This window comes from Montipora foliosa, chromosome 2, assembly GCF_036669935.1.
Source record: "Montipora foliosa isolate CH-2021 chromosome 2, ASM3666993v2, whole genome shotgun sequence".
NCBI classification, from domain to species: Eukaryota; Metazoa; Cnidaria; class Anthozoa; order Scleractinia; family Acroporidae; genus Montipora; species Montipora foliosa.
In genome coordinates, this window is record NC_090870.1 from 45,249,849 (window position 1) to 45,267,813 (window position 17,965).

Below are 17,965 nucleotides of genomic sequence, written 5' to 3' on the forward strand. Positions count from 1 at the left end.
CAAAACGTCACTGAGATGCTGGCAAAATGAGGCCAAGAATATGTGAGCATGTTTCAAAGTGGATAAAGACCAGTTTTGAGAAGAATATTGCACTTAAAGAAAACGAGATCATACATATAATCGCTCGAATCCCTTTGCGTACGGCAGAATTCGCCATTTTATATTTTAAGCATAGGTGATCACAGCTGGAGACCCGGGACAATCTTGGGGACTACCGCATGAATCATCTCTGAACCCTCTACTCTTCAGTGAGTCAAGTCTCATGAGCCAATTACAGCCCGTTACAGCAGCTCCAGGTATATTTGATTAAGAAAAAAAAAAACATTGAGAATTAACGCTAATTGAAAACATATTAGTGAAATTGCTGTATAACGGCGAAATAAAGTCGTTTGAAAGAGCTTTCATTGTGTGCAATTCCCAGGTGGCTTTCGTAACAGGAGCTTGATCAAAGGACCCAAGAATTTGCATCCTCGGAGATGAAAGGAAACAATGTTTGCCGACAAACAGACCAGAGAACTTACATTTGCTCAGGCCTTTTAAAGTTAGACTAGTTCTCGGAGAAAAAGCAAAAAAAAAAAAAAAACATTAAGATGAACTAATTTTTCGTGAGAACCATGAACGCTCCTTGATTCACCGAGATGCATAAAGCGTTTGTTTGTTTAAGGCAAACCTTTTCGGCCGTCGTTAAACGTACGGCGGAAGCCGCTATCTCAGGACAAATCTAATCTTCAGCGGGTTTAATGTAAGCTGATTAAAAGGTTAAACTAATACTGAAAAAACTGAGAGTACTCGTTCAATTGCTGAGCAGAGGGTCTTGCTCTAATTGATATTCCTTTCCGTTTTTTGGACGAATATGCTTTCTATATTATGATTCTTTGCATAGTTTCACCATTTGTTTTGTGTCTTTATTCGTGGTAAGCCTCATTAAATGACGGATTATATGTCTTCAAACACTATTTTTATTGGGAATTTATGTAAGTACCGCAGGTGGCAAACCAATCACAGCCTTCACTCAAACTGATACAAGGCTCATCAGTTGTTTGTGAACTGGTTTCAACGCTTTCTTTTAGACTTTCCTGATTCTAAAAGAGCAAGCACAGACAACCCAGATTGCGCTGTAAAGCTATTTTGTTAAATAGCACAAACCAAACTAAGTCAAATGAAAGAATCAGTTTATGGCCGAATTGTGACCTGCCCACTTCTCACTGAGATCGCATGAACAATTCTCTTCTCCCTACACAAAATTGTGAGTCTGGTTAAGTGCCGACGTTTTATTAATGAATGGAGAAAAGAGAAGATATCTCGATAGGGGCGATTTAGGTATTTCCGCAAACAAATTAATTGCACATTTTAGTTTCAATGTAAATTAAAGTTTTGGCGCTTAGAGCCATTCGCAAGATGAACCAATTTTTTCATCACAATAGTACCTTGCAATTGGATATGCTTCTGGTGAGATAGATGCCGCTTTGGGTTAAATGTAATTTTAAATCGAAGGTAATTTTGAGTCAACCAACATCGTCCATAACTAGAATTATCGCAGATTAATGAGTTTTTGAATGGTTCAAGTAGTTAACGGGGAGTCTATCCCACTCCTCTTAGCTTCTATCTATGTGTTCAGCTATTTGAGGCCAGTAAACATGTGGCTCACTTGCAGGAGCCCCATGAAAGATTGCCCCTTAGGCTAAATTTAATGGCTGTGTATGCTTTGGTTTGGGTAATGTCCATTCTCACCGGAATGTTCCATCAAGTGGGTCTTTAAGCAAAATTTGGAGTGTTAACTGCGCGTGGTAGATTGACTAAAAAAGTATTATGCCATTTCTCGAAACATATCTCAACTTATGAGTCTATGAAGATTCGCTCGTCATCCTGGCTTGACTGCTCTTTCGCCTTGACATTAGTGAGCATAAATATAGTGAATACTTTCACAGCAAGATATTTTCCGTGGTATCAGCTGGCCTATATATATATATTTATTTGCTACAATATGCATTCAATTATTCCGCTGACTTGAGCCAGCTCGTTAAGATTTGTCTGGTGCGAGTGAAACTGAGTGGATCTTGTCTGCTGAAGAACTGCAACGTTGCCAGATAAGAACCTGGGACAACTTAACAAAGGTTAGTGGATTTAAATTTGAGTATATATTGCTATATCCTCTCTCTTTGCTTATTAATTAAACGACATTTTTGGTCATCATCTTTGCATCTAGGAATTACAACACAACTGCACTCGTCGTCAATTCAATCTGCCAAAATGAGCTGAGAGTTGCTCTTAGCGCGTCCAGAAAAAAAAAGCCCGGCAAAAATTGCTCCCCAAACGGCTCATTCGTCACTCTCAGCTTTTCATACAAGGCCTCGCAAAACTGATCATGACGTCTTTACATCAATAGTTTAGCAAGCTTTAGGTATTTTCAGTAAGGGACTATACGTTTTTAAGATTGATAGATTGTTATCGCCGAAAATATCTCAGTTCCTACGAGATCGTGTCAAATACAGTTTAACTGTTTGCATATCATGGTAATATTATCTATTAGACGAGTTTCTCAATGATGGATGGGATTATGATACCTGCAAAGATGGACACTGCATGGAAATTAGCTTCACTCTTTCTAGATATCTAAATAGATTTTTTACCTGAAGGAAAATGTTCTTCAAGTTCAGGCTGTTGCCAAATGCATTCGATCTATGTTTGGTATTCACATAGACTTATTTCAAAATTTGTGTTCACTTAGAAAGCGAGGAGTTCTCTTTCACTGAATTGAAGATAAGAAGCGTTCAGTCTACGTGTCAATGAAGTCTTGTGGTAATTTCCATTCTTTTATAGGGCGATCTCAGAAAACTTAACGGCGTAACTTATTTTCTAGCTGTTACATAAAGAGATGGAACAAGCCAACTCTGCCAATTTCACCATTGCCGCATTACTGGGATCAGCGAGGCCTCAGTCAGAGTTTGCAGTCAGAGATGACAGTGCATTTCAAAAGAATCTTGATGTGAGAGAGCGAGGGAGTGTCCGTTGTATGATGGAAAGTGATGACGAAGAAGATCAACAATTTCGACTTCCAGGTAAAATCATGTTTTGGGCTATTCTCTGTCCATTCAGGGTAAAATTGAGGCATTGAGTGAAAACCTTATAGGACGAAATTCAATACAAAATAAGGATTGTGGCTTGAACAGATTAAGCTACCTGGAACCACATGCTACCGCTGTTCATCCAAAAAGAGTGCTTTGACATATTCGGGAATGTAATTGAAAACAACGAGTTGGCTTTGCTCCGACGCAGAAGATGTTACCGCCACGAACTGAAACTATCATCGTTCGCTAACGACGGCAACTTTGGAAACGGATTGAAAACGTTTACAAAGTTTCACCCCTCTGTTTTTTTTTGTGGAAGCCACCAACCCCCCCATACACAAAATAGCATAAACTCTACACATCATGCCTTTGTTAAATCCTATTTTCATTTTGTAAGAGTGCTTGTAAGGATGTGGATTATGAGCTTAAAAGAGGCTACAAAGTTATGAAATAATATCACTGAGTTTGCTGCAATGGATACCAAACTGTTCTGCAGAATAGCTGAAAAGTGGCCAAACGTTTCGCTGATCCCGACCTTCTAAGACTGAATAGTTCGAGTGCTCTGAACATGGTTTTGACGTATATAAAAGAGGAAAACTGTCCAGACAAAGCCTCTTCGTGTATTTTAGAATAAAAAGAGGAAAGAGAGAGGAGAGTTTCGTTTGTCTACATTTTTGCTTAGTAAATGGGTTCTGATTGAGTCCTAATCATTATGCGAAACCAAGCTTTTTTTCGGAAAAAAACATTATTATAGGGATGCTGAAAATGTCGCAAAGCGATAAATGGCAATCCTGCGAATGAGACTTTACCCTGTCTAACACCAAACGATTTTACATGTCAAAGGGGGCGGCTTGGATGAATGGGTTAAGAACATCTAGGTCACTCAAAAACTTGTCCCCTTTAATTAAACCTATACACGCACTATTCTCTATTGTTTTAACTCTGAGTAACGGACTGACGTTTCTCTGCAGAAGATCGAGACGAGTCATTAGATAAGGAAGAACATATTCGCGACTCAAAAGTCACACGAAAGTCAGCTAAAACAAGAAGAAAGAGGACAGCCTTTACAAGTTTCCAGCTCAAATGTCTGGAAGAAAAATTTTTGATGAACAAGTACCTCACCATTGCTGAAAGAGATATGTTAGCAAAGTCACTTCAGCTAAGCAACAAACAAGTGAAGACTTGGTTTCAAAATCGCCGCACGAAGTGGAAGAGAGAAAATGTTGGCGAAGCTATTCATCTCGCTTACGAAATACAACGGAGTAGCATTGGACCTTTCCATCCCACTTGTGTTCCGATTTGTCACTGCCCGCCACCCCCTCCCCCTGTGTATAGAATGCACACGATGTACTCATGCCCTGCACCAGCGTTTATTCAACCACTGCCAGCTCAGTCACCGCATTAACATGCAGTGAACGGATAAGCAAGACCGTGCAAAATGCATATACTGACCGACTCCATAGTTTCAAAAGATCTACTATTAGTAACAGAGGCGTCAGGCATGAATTCAATTAGAATCGATCTAAATAAACCCTAACTAATTTAGGATACGGTTTCAAACTTTCAAAATTGTCAACGAAAAGTCTCATTCCCGCATCGAAATATTGAAACCAAATAACACTGAATCAGCTATCAGTGAAGTGTTTGATACAGCTCAGGAAAGTTTATGTTTTTTTGGACAAAAAGATTATTGAAGCCCATTATGTATAAAAAAGGAAATGTTGCATGAACACGATCTAACCACATCGTTTAAGGATGCCGCTTACATCGAAACTCCGTCGAATACCTCCTCCAAAAACCCCTGTTATTAAATCTCAACAAATACTTTGTCGGAACGTTTGTTTAATAAACCTTCAACTTCATACGATCCAGCTAGAGTTATTTTTGCAAGCTTGGTTATGACGGGTCTTGCTCTTGTACTGCGACAGATCAAGTTGTCCCTACCAATGCCGGATGCACTAGGACTCAGTGATGTAATAGTTTAATAAACCAGTTAACCTACTATCTCAGTTTTTTCAATCTCCAATTTTTCACGGTTGTATGTATCAGTGTTGTTCTCGCAAAAATGGCTCATTGGAAGCACTTGTTTTCAACTTAATGTTTTCATCAACTTGCTTTTACGCTGTTGACTGAAATAGTGTCTTCCAACAAGAAAGAATTTAATTAACGTAGCCCAACGAAATCCTCAAAGGTGAACCATGGCTCCAAACTCCGCTCTGATCATGGTAGGCATCATTTTTTAGAACGTGCCTAATCCAGCTAGCAAGCCCTCCACCTCCCTTTCCTGATCTCCGAAATATTTTCAAGCCGGATACCAATTTTCGCTCGGCTAAATGAGTGAAAATCCCTTTTGAGTTCCTTTTTTTTTCCGGTTCCTTAATACTAGTTCTGGCCGTCCCTTGTAACAAAGAGATATACTACCAGAAGACTGAATTGATAAACAAATCTGTTCGTTTCTTACTTATTTTACCCCCGGGCTGAAATGCCGGATCAATTTTGTCAGTTGACCTTTTAGTTGCGTATTCCTTCAACTACATCAGTTTCTGATTAGTTTGAAGAGGATAAAGCATCTAAAGGATCAAGTGGGTTTTCAAAATGGATACATTAATTTTTATCCCCTACGTTGAGATTTATCTATAGGACAAAGCCACACTAAGCTCTTCCGCAGAAATGAAGGTCCAGTCCGCCGCCTGAGTGAGATTTTGCGAAATCCACTTAGTTTTGCTCTAAAAATCCTCTGTTCTTAATCTTTCTTTTTTTTATGACAAATTTTCTGTTTAAATGTTACTTCCATGCAGAGCAATCGATGTTTCTCGTGCCTCCGTTTTGCGTCATAGTTTCCTGACCCCTCCCCGGTGACTCTCTTAGCCGTGCTTAGCGCTGCGGATGGGTTAGTTTGGCTGGCCAAGGTTCTTACGCCTATAGGATTTCAAGGGTTTGGCCAATGTTTTCCTTCCTTGTTGACGACTGTAGCCATAGAACTCCGCATTCAAAGCCAGCGTGCGAAAGAAGGACGACACTGATGATACCAAAATTTTACTTTTCTTACGTCTAAATTTTGTGATCTTGATTTCTAGTTCCGGTGTTCTCACTCCTGGGTAAAAGTAAAGAATGACAGACTTAGATGGCGCACTCAGTGTTGAGAACCAGGCTGTTTGCCAGAACATAATACCTTGACGTTCTCTGAAGCTAGGGGATTTTTTAATGATTATCATTTGCAAATGTTTGAAAGCGTGGGATTCAGTCATGACCTGAGAAATTCAAAGCGTGAAATCCTGCAGTGCATCAAAGATATTGAGTAACGGCATTTTCCGGGCATGCTGTTTCAGTTCAAGTTAGTTTTTAATTACAATCTTTTTTGAAGGAAACGTCAAAACTTTAGTGCATTTTGTTAGTGTCATATTTATCATCTGATGCCTGGTTTATTAAAGGCTGCATAAATAAAAGGCCTGGATAGGTTTCCATAGTCATACCCACCGGGCATACCCATCACTAAGGAGAAGCTCCCGTACCTTGTATAATTTCTTTTCAAAATCACTGCATTTCTCTATAACTTTTGCTTTTCGGAAATTGTCCAAATGGCAGCCTGAACTATTCTTACAAAAAATAGGAACTTTTTTCAAGAACATGTTCTAATTTAGCCCTTTTTCGTGGATCACCGTTCATATGTTACGTTGTATTTTAGTCGTTCGGTGAATTTTCTTGGAGTACTCAATTTGTAAAATGAAACAGAAACAAACGATGTCTTGTCTCGGGACATCATTGATTTTAGCGGCATGTCTTTCAGCCACTAATTCTGAACAGACCCCAAAACAACCTGGTGCGCCCCTCGCTAAAAGGAGTTCTTCTTGACCCGAAAACTAATAGCCTCCCGATTAGGGATTACCTGGCTTACTTCAATTTCCACTCTTAAAAGCTTTAATCACCTCATAGTAACTGAATCACTATCTCAAGAGCAATAAACGATTATAAACAAATACGAGATCAGACCAAGATTTGGCTTATCCACTGATGGGATTAACTTCTAAACGACTTTCGGTAAAACGCGCGTTGCCGTTATATCTCATTATAAATAGGCCACCAGACCGCGCAAACAAGCCATTCAGCCTGGAGAGAATGAACGTCGACAGAAGAAAAGAAAAAAATGTTTCTGAGGTGTGAGTGCTTCGATTTCTGGCATGCGCCATCAAATTTCATTCCCTCCAGCGCGGAGGAAACTTCTTAGGGCAAATAGCGACTCCATAGGCTCAATTTCTGACTTGTAAAAGAGCAGTTCTGTTTTTCAGTACGCCAAGTTCGAGTTACTCTTGGTCAAACATCTGTTAAGTGCTAACGCATGTCAGCGATAACGATGATAACTTCCCAATTAAACTCTTAGCGGGGGAGGAAGGCCTGTATCTTCAAAGACATGTCTTTCAACGACCTCAAAAAGAGACGATTATTTGTTTTGCATCTTACTTTCCGCTGTTCAGTCCTATTATTCATTTCGGCCATTGGCAATAATCACAAGTTCGCGTCCTATTTTGCAAAGCCAATCGTTGACGATTTTTTTTGGCGTTCGCTGAGTCGTCTGGGTTTAAAGAACTTAATTCTTAAAAGGAGACACTCTGTTTTTATTTGTCGGCTGAATGCTAGAGAAACCACCCAGTAGTAGTTTTTCCTTATCTCCAGAGATCTGATATCAAAGAAAAGTCTTAGTTGGTTTTGTTGTTAAAGAACTCCGGTAAACGCTTTACCAAAAATCACACAGATTGGCCAGTTGTCTTGAGATGTGGACATGACATTGTTTAAATAAGTACCTTGATGTATTAATGGGATTGACCACCAGATCACGCAACGATTTTAACTGCTACAATATTTCTGTTTTTTATCTTACATCGAGGTTGTTACTTGAGAGATTTTACCAGTCATCATTCTCGACTCGAATCTGTCCCCAACTTTGCCTTCAGTTGCGATTTCGTCTACTATATTCAGTGTAATTTGTTTTCTTGAAATGCTAGAACCGGAAAGAAAATTTGGGAAAACGATCACCTTACCCCTACGAATGTATAATTCACCTTTAGCCGGCCAAGCATGTGATGATCTTATTATCCTCGAGTCATATCGAGTAACAAGTGATTTTGTGTCTGTTTATTGTAAACTTCAAGCATTTACCGGCTCTTTGTTTTATAAAGTGGTCACAAGTGAGACGAATCAGACGCTATCTTAATTGGCTGTCAAGCCTATTATTATAGTCCGGATACCGGTATAATAATATTTAGCAATTACAAATAGTTGTTGCCCATAAGATTCATCTTCTCGCTAATCATGGGCGGTTGTCTCCGGCTTCGCACAAAGAAGGACTGATTGCGGCTTCATGGCATCCTTTAGCATAAGTGCGATTTTGCGAAAACCATCGCAGATCTCAACAGAAACAGAAGTTGCGCATCAACGATCTCACAAAGAAGAAAATCTCCGAGAGAAAATTCCAGGTTTGTGAGAGTGAAGATCTCAGCCACGGTAAACTTATCACTGCGTTAGATTGCCTTCTAGCTGTTACTTTGAAACGGTTAAAGCACAGCACGTTTGTAACTTTGGACCCAATAACTTAGATTAATTGCTATTGCGATCTTGGGTGAATCTTGTGCAATCAACGATTCTACTTGAATTTCGTAAAGCATGAAACCTTTGAATTTAGTCCCAAGTGAAAATTTCATCCAGTTATAAGCACTTATGCCACGCCAATTTACCCACCAAAATTTTTAGACCTCAGTTTCAAAAGTCTGTACTAATAGTTACATCATTTTCCCTTTATTGTTTCCCTCCGATAGAGCACCCTGCAAGCTCAGAAAACTTTGAAGACGGAGACGACAACGTTGGCGAAAAAAAATTGCCAAGACAAGGCTTTTTGATCAGTAAGGCGAGGAGAAGGAGAACTGCTTTTACAAGCAGCCAGTTAAAATCGTTAGAGCAAAAGTTTCGTGATAAAAAATATCTAACCATATCCGAAAGAAACAACTTGGCAGCAAGCCTTCGTCTAACAGACACCCAAGTCAAAACGTGGTTTCAAAACAGGAGGACAAAATGGAAAAAGCAAATGGCACCTGACTTTGAAGCAAGTATACGATGGGAGGAAATGAACGCTATGTTCTGTCCACAGAGCATGTTTTCTTGTTATGGACAGGTTGTTCCATCGCGGCCACTGACGTACAATTTAAATTTCATTCCAAGATTTTGTCCTTCGTCTAATCTTCAAGTCGTCCAGTCAAACTTGTCACTTCACCCATTTATGCCACCTCACTGACTTGATCGCGCGGCGTGATTTAGCGGAAACTTACTAGCCACGAGAGGGTTTTAACTGGCATGGCGTTTTATGATTGAAACGTTCGAGAAGGCTGAACGATTCTTAAGCTCTTTAACAGTGGCGTATGGCGTTGCCTATTGAATCCTCTAAGAGGCTTGGCCGTTTGTTCTCCATCAATTCCGAGTTTATTACAGAATGGAATGCGGTCAAGCGAAACCACGCCGCAAACAACAATAAGAATGCGACCAACCCTTCAATATCTCGCTGAAAATTCTAATTCAAGAGTGAACCACCATGAAATTTCTGGACCAACATTTATTCGAAGTAGTGGTTGTGGTATCGAGTTGAATCAGTGATATAACTGATCACCTGCTGGAACTAAAGTTTAAGTAAAATGAAAAGAAGTATACTCAAGACTCGCATCAGACTTTTATAAACTATAACATCCTGTTTACCTTAATCGTGTCATAAGCATTAGAACTGAAACATTTTTGGACTACCGCAGAAAAAAATTATCCTGTGATTTCATCCTGTCGGCAGAAAATAACTGAAGAGTTTCATTAATATTTATTCTACGTTAATAGTTCTTTAAGTTGTGAAATAAAACTTAAGACATTAACGCTTTAGAACGTTGCGTTTCATTGAGACTTTATGGGTGGTAGGTAACAAACCTTTGGTATGCAATGACGGTTGCGTCGTCTTGCCGGCAACCTTCAGGGAAGTCTGGTTCCACGCTTCCATGCTAGAGCGTGAGAATCTTGGACCCGAAATCAGGCAAAGATACTTTCAGGGGTATTTACAGCAGCTTTATCAGTATAGCTTCTTAACAGTTAATTCAGTAGGCTTTCAAAAGTTCATGTAGTGCCCGCTTATGTATGAAGCAAAGGTTTCAAATTGCGAACGGAGGCGCTCAGTGTCGAACCGCAACCAGGGCGATGGAAAAATTCTCACTTTAAATTTTACAGCCGACTTCACTATTCGCTGAATAAGACTCTAGTAGCCGCCCCCTTTTTCTTTAATTCAGCAGGGGAGAATTGGGAAGGCACAAAGAACCAGAGCATTTTCATAACATTGACACTTGATCTTTGAAATAGTTAGTATATATACTTGATAAAGTAGTTTGCTCTCGCTCATTTGATGAATTTTAGTATGGATAAATGTTATTATCATTAAGTCATTTTCAGTGATGTTTGTTCAATACAAGGCACATACCCGATATCTAATGAAACAACGACGCGAGTTTCTATGGAGTTAACCGTTGACTGCGATAAAATTGCAATAAATGGAAAAAAAGACTTTATGCCGAAGATAAATGGGAATTTTTTTCTTTGAAATAGTGATTGCTTATCTAGCATAAGCACAAGAAGCATACGCAAACTGAGTAGCTTGTAGTTTATTAATTAGAGCCTTTTGTTCGAACAATAGACACTAATTAACAACAAGTAAATGCGCCTGCGTGTGCTGCTTGTGCTTATGCTTGCGTCGCTAGTGAAAACCAGGCCTTATGCATTTGCTTTGGCCGTCTACCGACTATTGTCTTGATTCCTCAGGATTAATTTATTCCCCGGGTTTCTCGTCTTTTAACATGACCACGGCGGCGGGTGGAGAGGTACCCGAAGACGATTTTGCTCCGTTAAACGTCTTTTAGCGAATTAATCTTACTAGTTTGTAATTCAAGAGACCGTATTTGCGTTGTCAAGAACTTTTCGAGGAGAGGCTCTGTTCACTTGAAATATCTGATTATATTAAATCTATTTCCTGGAGTAAAGGTTTGTGTTGTTGGGCAAACGCCGTGTTCGCCCAAATCACCAAACTTAGTGGAAATAAACATTTAGTCGATTTCATTTTCTCGCAAGTTGATGAAAACTATAAGTCTCGGTCTCGGTTTCAAAGAAGGACCATAATTCTCTAGCCACCAGCTTTGGCTGATATCAAAACCGAGCCGAGATGAAAGACGTGCAAGCTGACACACAAGCGACTCTGCTTGGCTTTATTGTTAACATTTTCTAAGGTACGAAAAGACAAGAAGACTGACTTTCACATGTCTGAGACTTTGAAGAGCTTGTGCCTTATTCTCTGGGAATACAAAATGAGGTATTCCCATTTTAAAAATGGTGAAATTGCACCATATAGTTCTTGTTTCAGCTTCACACTACCTCCGGGAGATGCAGAGGTTCTTTCTACGCTCAGCACGAACTATACGACATGCTATTGAATTGAAAAAAAAAAAAACAACAACAAAAAAAGGAAGGTGACGCACGCTAACACCAACTCGGTGTAGCCAACACATCACTAATGTGCACAACCATGGCTGCTAATTGACCAGGTGAAATGGTTGTGTGCATTTGTGATGTGTTGGCCACAAAGGGTTGGTGTTAGCGCGTGTAACCTTCTTTTTTTGTTTTTTTTTTTTATTATTGACTTGACCATTTTGTCATAACAGTTCACGTAAATTCTCCAAAGTATAAAATGGCTCAGATTTGATCATGATTTGAGGTCTCCCATGCATGTTTGCGCTGAGATCCATTTGTTTGGTAGCGCGAAACCCACCTACAACGTTAGCATTCTGATGCGTCAGCCCAACTGTACTCCAAAAGACAAAGTTAAATTGCATCATCGATATGGCTATTAATCTAATTATGGAAAGTCAATTTAAAAAAATTATGTTTGACAGGTCATGTTTTCTCTCAAACCATGATCGTAAATTGTCACGAACTACCTATTTCAGAAAATAAAAGAGAGTAAAGAAAACAAAAAAAGGAAGCGCATTGACATCTCCTGGGGAGAAATCGGCCTGTTCCGTGGGGAGACAGTGCCCATTGTTACGGTTTCACGCGTCCATAGGCCCCGGCCCTAACACTTAAAAATAAACGCACTTCTAGCCAAAGTGGCCTTTGTAACAGGCACGGGTCATGCTAAATGCTTGCATTCCTCTCAATCCAGAGAGTCTCGTCCGATTATTAAATAACTTTAAATCCTTACTTCACTGAGGGAGATTTTAGGATTATCGTATAGGTTATCAGGTCATTATTTCTTTGTTAAAAGGATTCTTCTCTGAAGTTTCTCGTTCATACGCATTGACCGAAACTAAGGCAGCTCTCCTGTTCTCCTGGCCGTGAATGTGTTAAAGTATGTTAAGTATGTAAGGAAGTCAAAAATTTGACGAAGGTCTTTTAATTTTGTTTTGGAACTACAGTCTTTAACAGCAGCGTGGAAGAGTTTTGCCACAAAATGATAGATTGAACGAGGAAAATATATGGAAATTACTGTACACATACGTTTTTTTTTTGTAAGTTTGACACACTTCTTTCCCTTTCGCTGCTCCACAATTTTGAAATGGCCCGCTGAAATATTGAATGCTATTGTTTACACGAAAATATGGGCACACAACAAGAATTTCGTGAAGGTTGAACATCTCAAAGAACTACTTACTAAAGCTGAAAAATGAAATGGAGTTTCTGCGACGTCGACGATGTTTAATGGTTACTTTTTCAATTGAGCCGGAATGCCAACAGTCAAGACGTTAAGAATTGCACATGGTTAACCTTCTTTGTCTGCAGGCATATAATCAAGCTTATCACGATCGAGAGTTTTGGACTGAATGAAAGGAATTAACCAATTCAAGTCATATCAGCTAGCTGTCTTAGGAACAAAGCGACTCATGACCTCAACTAGCTTTGGCACAAGTTGATGCCATCATAAGTTTTAGTCACGAAAGAAGAATATTTTTTTATCTGAATGGAATGGATGGTTAAAATGTATTAAGTAGAGAAATTATGCATGGGTTTTGGGCTTCATGAACGTTTTAGTGGCTTTTACAAGATCCGCTTCGTCGTCCACAGGTTTTTGTTTCATTCTCTTGAAAGGCCCCTTTCAAAGTTTGCCACACTTCCATTTGAAGTCACGTTGCCACGTATATGAATTTCGTTTATCCTCTTTTGCTTCTGACATTTTAGTTAGCCAGACATTTTCATGTGTATGCATTGGCGAAGGGTATTTTTTACATTGGCCTCAGCACACCTTGGGCGGCTGAGGGATTCGAGTTTTTCTCAGTGCGAACGGTTAACGACATAACACATACAATCATTTCGCCTAAGTTTGACTTATTGTTTCGCTCAAATTATTTTTTACTGAAGGAATTTTCCATGCCACTTATCTTGCTTTGTGCTGTCTAGAGTTTGTCGCTCCTAATCTTAATTGTATTACACACCTTTTAGCAAAATAACTTGAGGGTAAGCGAATTGGAAATTCAAGGCTAAACTCTGATAAGGTCTTAATAAGGCGAAATGCATGACTTCCGCTCACAGTGTTAACAAGTCATAACAAAAAGCCGATTAAGTGGTGGGCATACGCATTAATGGAAATTTGGCACACGAGGAACTCTACTCTAGGATATTACAAGTACTTCCTGCGAGGCTCCCAAAATATTTTTTGACCCCCTACATGTCAAGGTCGGTCTTAAATTAATCGCTCAAATACTTATTCCTTCTGTTAAATAAGTGAAAATAAGGGATTTGGAAAGTAATGCTCGGACAGTAAAACCAAATTTGATCGTTATAGCTTACGTCCATTACGCTCTTAGAATATGTCATAGCCTATTCACAGCCAGCCACGCACGCGACGGACTCGTGGCCAGTGTGCTTCACAGTTACTTTAGTCACTTAAAGTGTATTTCAAATTTGAACGTGTAGGGCGGATTGTTTTTAGATGGTTCCAGACTCAGAATTGCGCAAAAGCATTCTTGTCTCGCAGATTAGGTATAACACGACAGCCTGACGTAAACCACGGAGAATCAGGCTGAAAAAAACGCCATAAACGCCTACGTACCGTACGACAGTTGTATGGTGACCCTTCGGCCTCCTCCTTCAGTCTTGTTTACAGTTTCCATCACGCCATTTATTTTTCTAAAATGGTTGTGTTTCCACTAGGACGTTTCCACTCGCGTAACATTCCTTTAGGTGTTTGTTTAGAGTCCAGGTTAAGCTAGTTTCAGCTAGATAAGATTTATCAACTATTTTCATTGGTGGTTAATTATCTGACAAGCCGCATCTGTCTTCAGTTGTCAGACAAGTTAAACCAGCTCTTCGGTCGTTTAAAATTCCCTCTTTTTCCCTAAATCGTTGAACGAACGCGTGCACAGGAGCTTTCAAAATGGAAGCTGCGGGTCGCAAAAACTGCGAACCTTGGTTAGAGCGAAAACCAACGTTCTTAGTTTTTGCGAACCCGCAGCTTCAGCCATTTTGAAAGCTTCTGCGCACGCGTTCGTTCAACGATTTAGAGCAAAAGAGAGACTGCTCGCAGTCTACTTAAAATGCGCCAATTCCCTAAGTAAAAACAATTGGAAATTTTTAAACTCGCTTAAAGTTTACAAGACTGTTTTTCTTGTATTTCCGGAGTTTCCGAATGTAAATCGTCCTGGTGGAAACACACCAATATTATGGACATCAAGATTTCGAGTTCGTTGTTTACCTTCCTGCTGATTGCCTCTTTCTGATTGGACGCCGTTTGAGGCAATTTTTGACTTTGATCGAGGGCTAGCTACAGTAGTTCCGGGCCGTTTGCATGCATTTTCGATTGAGAAGTACGAGAAGAAGCGTGAATCTTTCGGCCATTCTCCTGTGAACGATTTGAAAGCGGAGCGATGCCATTTTCTGGGGAAAAATCACCCCGGCACTGGAGCCGTGCAAAAAGTACCTCCCACTCTTGTCCTTCTATTGAGGGCACAATAAACAGCGAACTCGAAATCTTCAAAATCACGCAAAATACCACTACTGAGGCATTGGTCCATGCACATATTTATCGATATATCACTACAGAATCGGAAGAAGCCGACGGTGAATCCACTATATTTTTATGAAATTACAAACGGTTACGTTACACAAACATGTCATTGTGCGGGCTCCCTGTGATTATATAAGCCTGAACATTTGAAAATAACTATAAGAATATAATATAAAAATTATGTGGCAGAGGGGATCAGGCTTGAGAAGTGGTGAAGAGAACAGAAGCTGTTTTGGATATTATACAAAGAAGCGAGGAATCGTTCTTTGGACTGGCCAGAGGCCAGTGTTCCGCAGCCAGAAGCAGAGAAAGCAAAAGGCAGGGAGTTCCATAATGTAATTCTCAGGTTTTCAATTTGAGAAACTGCTCAATAGTAATTATAGTGTGATAACTAGGCAAATCAAATGCAAAGCTGTTGGAGTAAAGTTGCGGTTTTGTTTGTCCATGTGTAGACTGATGCGATACCGACGGTATGTGGGTGTGTCGCGGGGGGAATATTGTTGTAAACATCTTCTAAGGGATTATTAAACTGTCAAATTCCCCTAATTATGTCATCGGCCCCGCTCTTCCCCTTTACAATAAAAACTGTGCCCAGCTCTGCAGACAGTATTTAATTAAAATGCAAAGCCATTATAATTGGCGGAGAAGAACATAGAAAAAAGAGCCATGTAAAAAATAAGTCATGAAGAATAGCGCCCCTAGCTTCAAGAATTCCCATAGAGAAAGAAGCGGAACAGAAAGTGGACCATAAAGAGCGAAGAGGGAAGTTAGTCGGGTTCGGCCCAAAGAGGTAGGAGCGCAAGCAAGCAATGATAAACTCATGAACTGAAGGGACGTTTACACGACAGAGAAAAAATGGCACGGGCTCGATAAAAACTGGAACGGTTCCAACAGTTTTTACAAAGAAATAATGAACTTTTATCCGTTCCGCGACGGGTCCATAGGCGCCTATGGACCCGTCGCGGAACGGATAAAAGTTCACTGTTTCTTTGTAAAAACTGCTGGAACCGTTTCAGTTTTTGTCGGGCCCGTGCCATTTTTGCTCTGTCGTGTAAACGTGCCTTGAACTGAACTGCGTGGTTCTTGACTTGTCCGGTCAGACCGCGTCCTATCCGTCTCCGTCGTCTTAAAGGCCGTTTACACAATAGAAAAATTTTGTCCGGACCCGCCAAAAAAAGCGGTACGGACCCATAACTTTTGTAAAGAAACACTGGAGTCTCTACAGGGCCATAGGCGCCTATGGCCCTGTAGAAACTCCAGTGTTTCTTTACAAAAGTTATGGGTCCGTACAACTTTTTCGATGGGTCCGGGCCCAAATTTTTCTGTCGTGTAAACGGCCTTTTTAATCTTGTAATATACAGGTCTGTTGAGCTGTCTGTCTCCACTTGACGCTGTCGGAAGCCATTTCCTTTATGTCCCTCACTGTTAATCCCGCCTTATTAACCCGGTTTTCTACATCTTGGATCACAGTCTTCATTATTGTTTTCTTATGTGCTCCTCAGTCTGGATCGTTTCCCATGTTTGAGCTCCCATTCAAGAAGATATCTTGGTAGCCGTTCACTTCTGCAGGCATTCTGACAACATGACCAAACCAACTCATTCTTTTATTGCAGATCAGATCCCTGATAGGCTTTCTTGTTGCTCTGCGAAGCACCTCTTCATTTTCAACGCGATGAAACCATCGGATTCTAAGAATACGGCGAAGACAATATTGGTGTAACGTTTCACGTCGGATAATTTGCTTGTCTGTGGTGTTCCAGATTTCGCCACCATATGTCAGTATTGTTGTGACAGCTGCGACACAAATACGCACTTTGATAAACTCATGCCAAGCTTGAATAGGAGTTGGCAGTGATCGACCAAATCGAAGGCCTTTTTTATATTGCTTAGCAGAAGTTCCACGATCCACGTTGGTTAGACTACTATTTCCTAGGCCTACTCCTAAATCCATATTGGACATTTTGATTAGTCGTTTGAAACAAGCGCCTTTGAAAGGTTGAACGAGTCGTGTTCAAATTTCCAAAGCCCAGCGCCTTCCCAAAGAAAGCTACTGGTGAACCGGATTTGTCAATGGAATTGGGTAGGTAGTGAATCGGTAGGGTACTGCAAGATCTCTGCTTTGAATTCGTGAAGAAATTTCGGCGGGAGGTTAATTTCGAGCGGAGGTTTCGCTTCGAGGGATATTTACTGAGGAAAAGGACTGTTCTCCACTGTGCTGACTTTTCGCAGTGGAAAATCAAACTGGCGCCAGCTCGCCGAAACGCTTCAAAAAGGCCTGAGAAGGAGCAAATAAACGGAGAATACATCAGTGTGACGTCATCAAAGTAAGTCACTTTATTCGCAGAACATTCCATTTTATGCCCTTTAAAGCAAAATCCGCGGGGTTCCCATTCAAACCTTTGTAAATGGCTTCTTATTAACACAACATGTAAGTAACACCTTCCTAAGCGACACCGCTCGAAAACAATTGTCACGTGTGTTTATGTCATGAGCTTATGCTGCCTGTGATCATGAGCTGCTTGAAGAAGGCCGGAAACCAATTATCTGACCCGCATGTAAGTGACAAAACTTAAGAAGGGCAAAGTCCCCCGTAAAGTTAGTAAAAGGAAAAAACACCTTGTTTGAACCATTTCAAAGTGATCTCAGTTGAACTGGCAAAGGTCATATTGAACAAGTTAACTATTTGTTTTACTGAGGCAAATTTTAAGGCTTTTGTGATATTTGTGGCTGACCAGCGTTTTGGGGAAAGGAAAAGAAGATCCTAAGCAGGCTGATTACCCGCGGTGATTCCTGAGATTTTAATAAATATCCTTCCCACTTGTTTGCACGGTTT

The 17,965-nt window shown here is 40.2% G+C and overlaps 2 protein-coding genes across 4 annotated transcripts; one reads left to right on the forward strand and one right to left on the reverse strand.

The window, feature by feature from the left end:
• The first annotated feature begins 1,732 nt into the window (after window positions 1-1,732).
• LOC137993257 (homeobox protein ceh-19-like) lies at window positions 1,733-6,124 on the forward strand. Of its 3 annotated transcripts, none has more exons than XM_068838995.1 (3): window positions 1,733-2,114; window positions 2,861-3,059; window positions 4,043-6,124. In XM_068838995.1, exons 2-3 carry the CDS (start codon window positions 2,876-2,878, stop codon window positions 4,471-4,473), a joined length of 615 nt encoding a protein of 204 aa, XP_068695096.1. In that variant the 5' UTR covers window positions 1,733-2,114; window positions 2,861-2,875; the 3' UTR covers window positions 4,474-6,124. The 3 variants fall into 3 exon arrangements, with proteins under 3 accessions (XP_068695096.1, XP_068695095.1, XP_068695094.1); XM_068838994.1 differs by having other exon boundaries at window positions 1,736-2,114; window positions 2,821-3,059; window positions 4,040-6,119; XM_068838993.1 differs by having other exon boundaries at window positions 1,737-2,114; window positions 4,040-6,118.
• A 10,506-nt stretch (window positions 6,125-16,630) lies between these two features.
• LOC137991734 (uncharacterized) lies at window positions 16,631-17,083 on the reverse strand. The gene has a single exon (XM_068836767.1). The coding sequence runs from the start codon at window positions 17,081-17,083 to the stop codon at window positions 16,631-16,633; it is 453 nt and encodes a 150-aa protein (XP_068692868.1).
• Window positions 17,084-17,965: the final 882 nt, after the last annotated feature.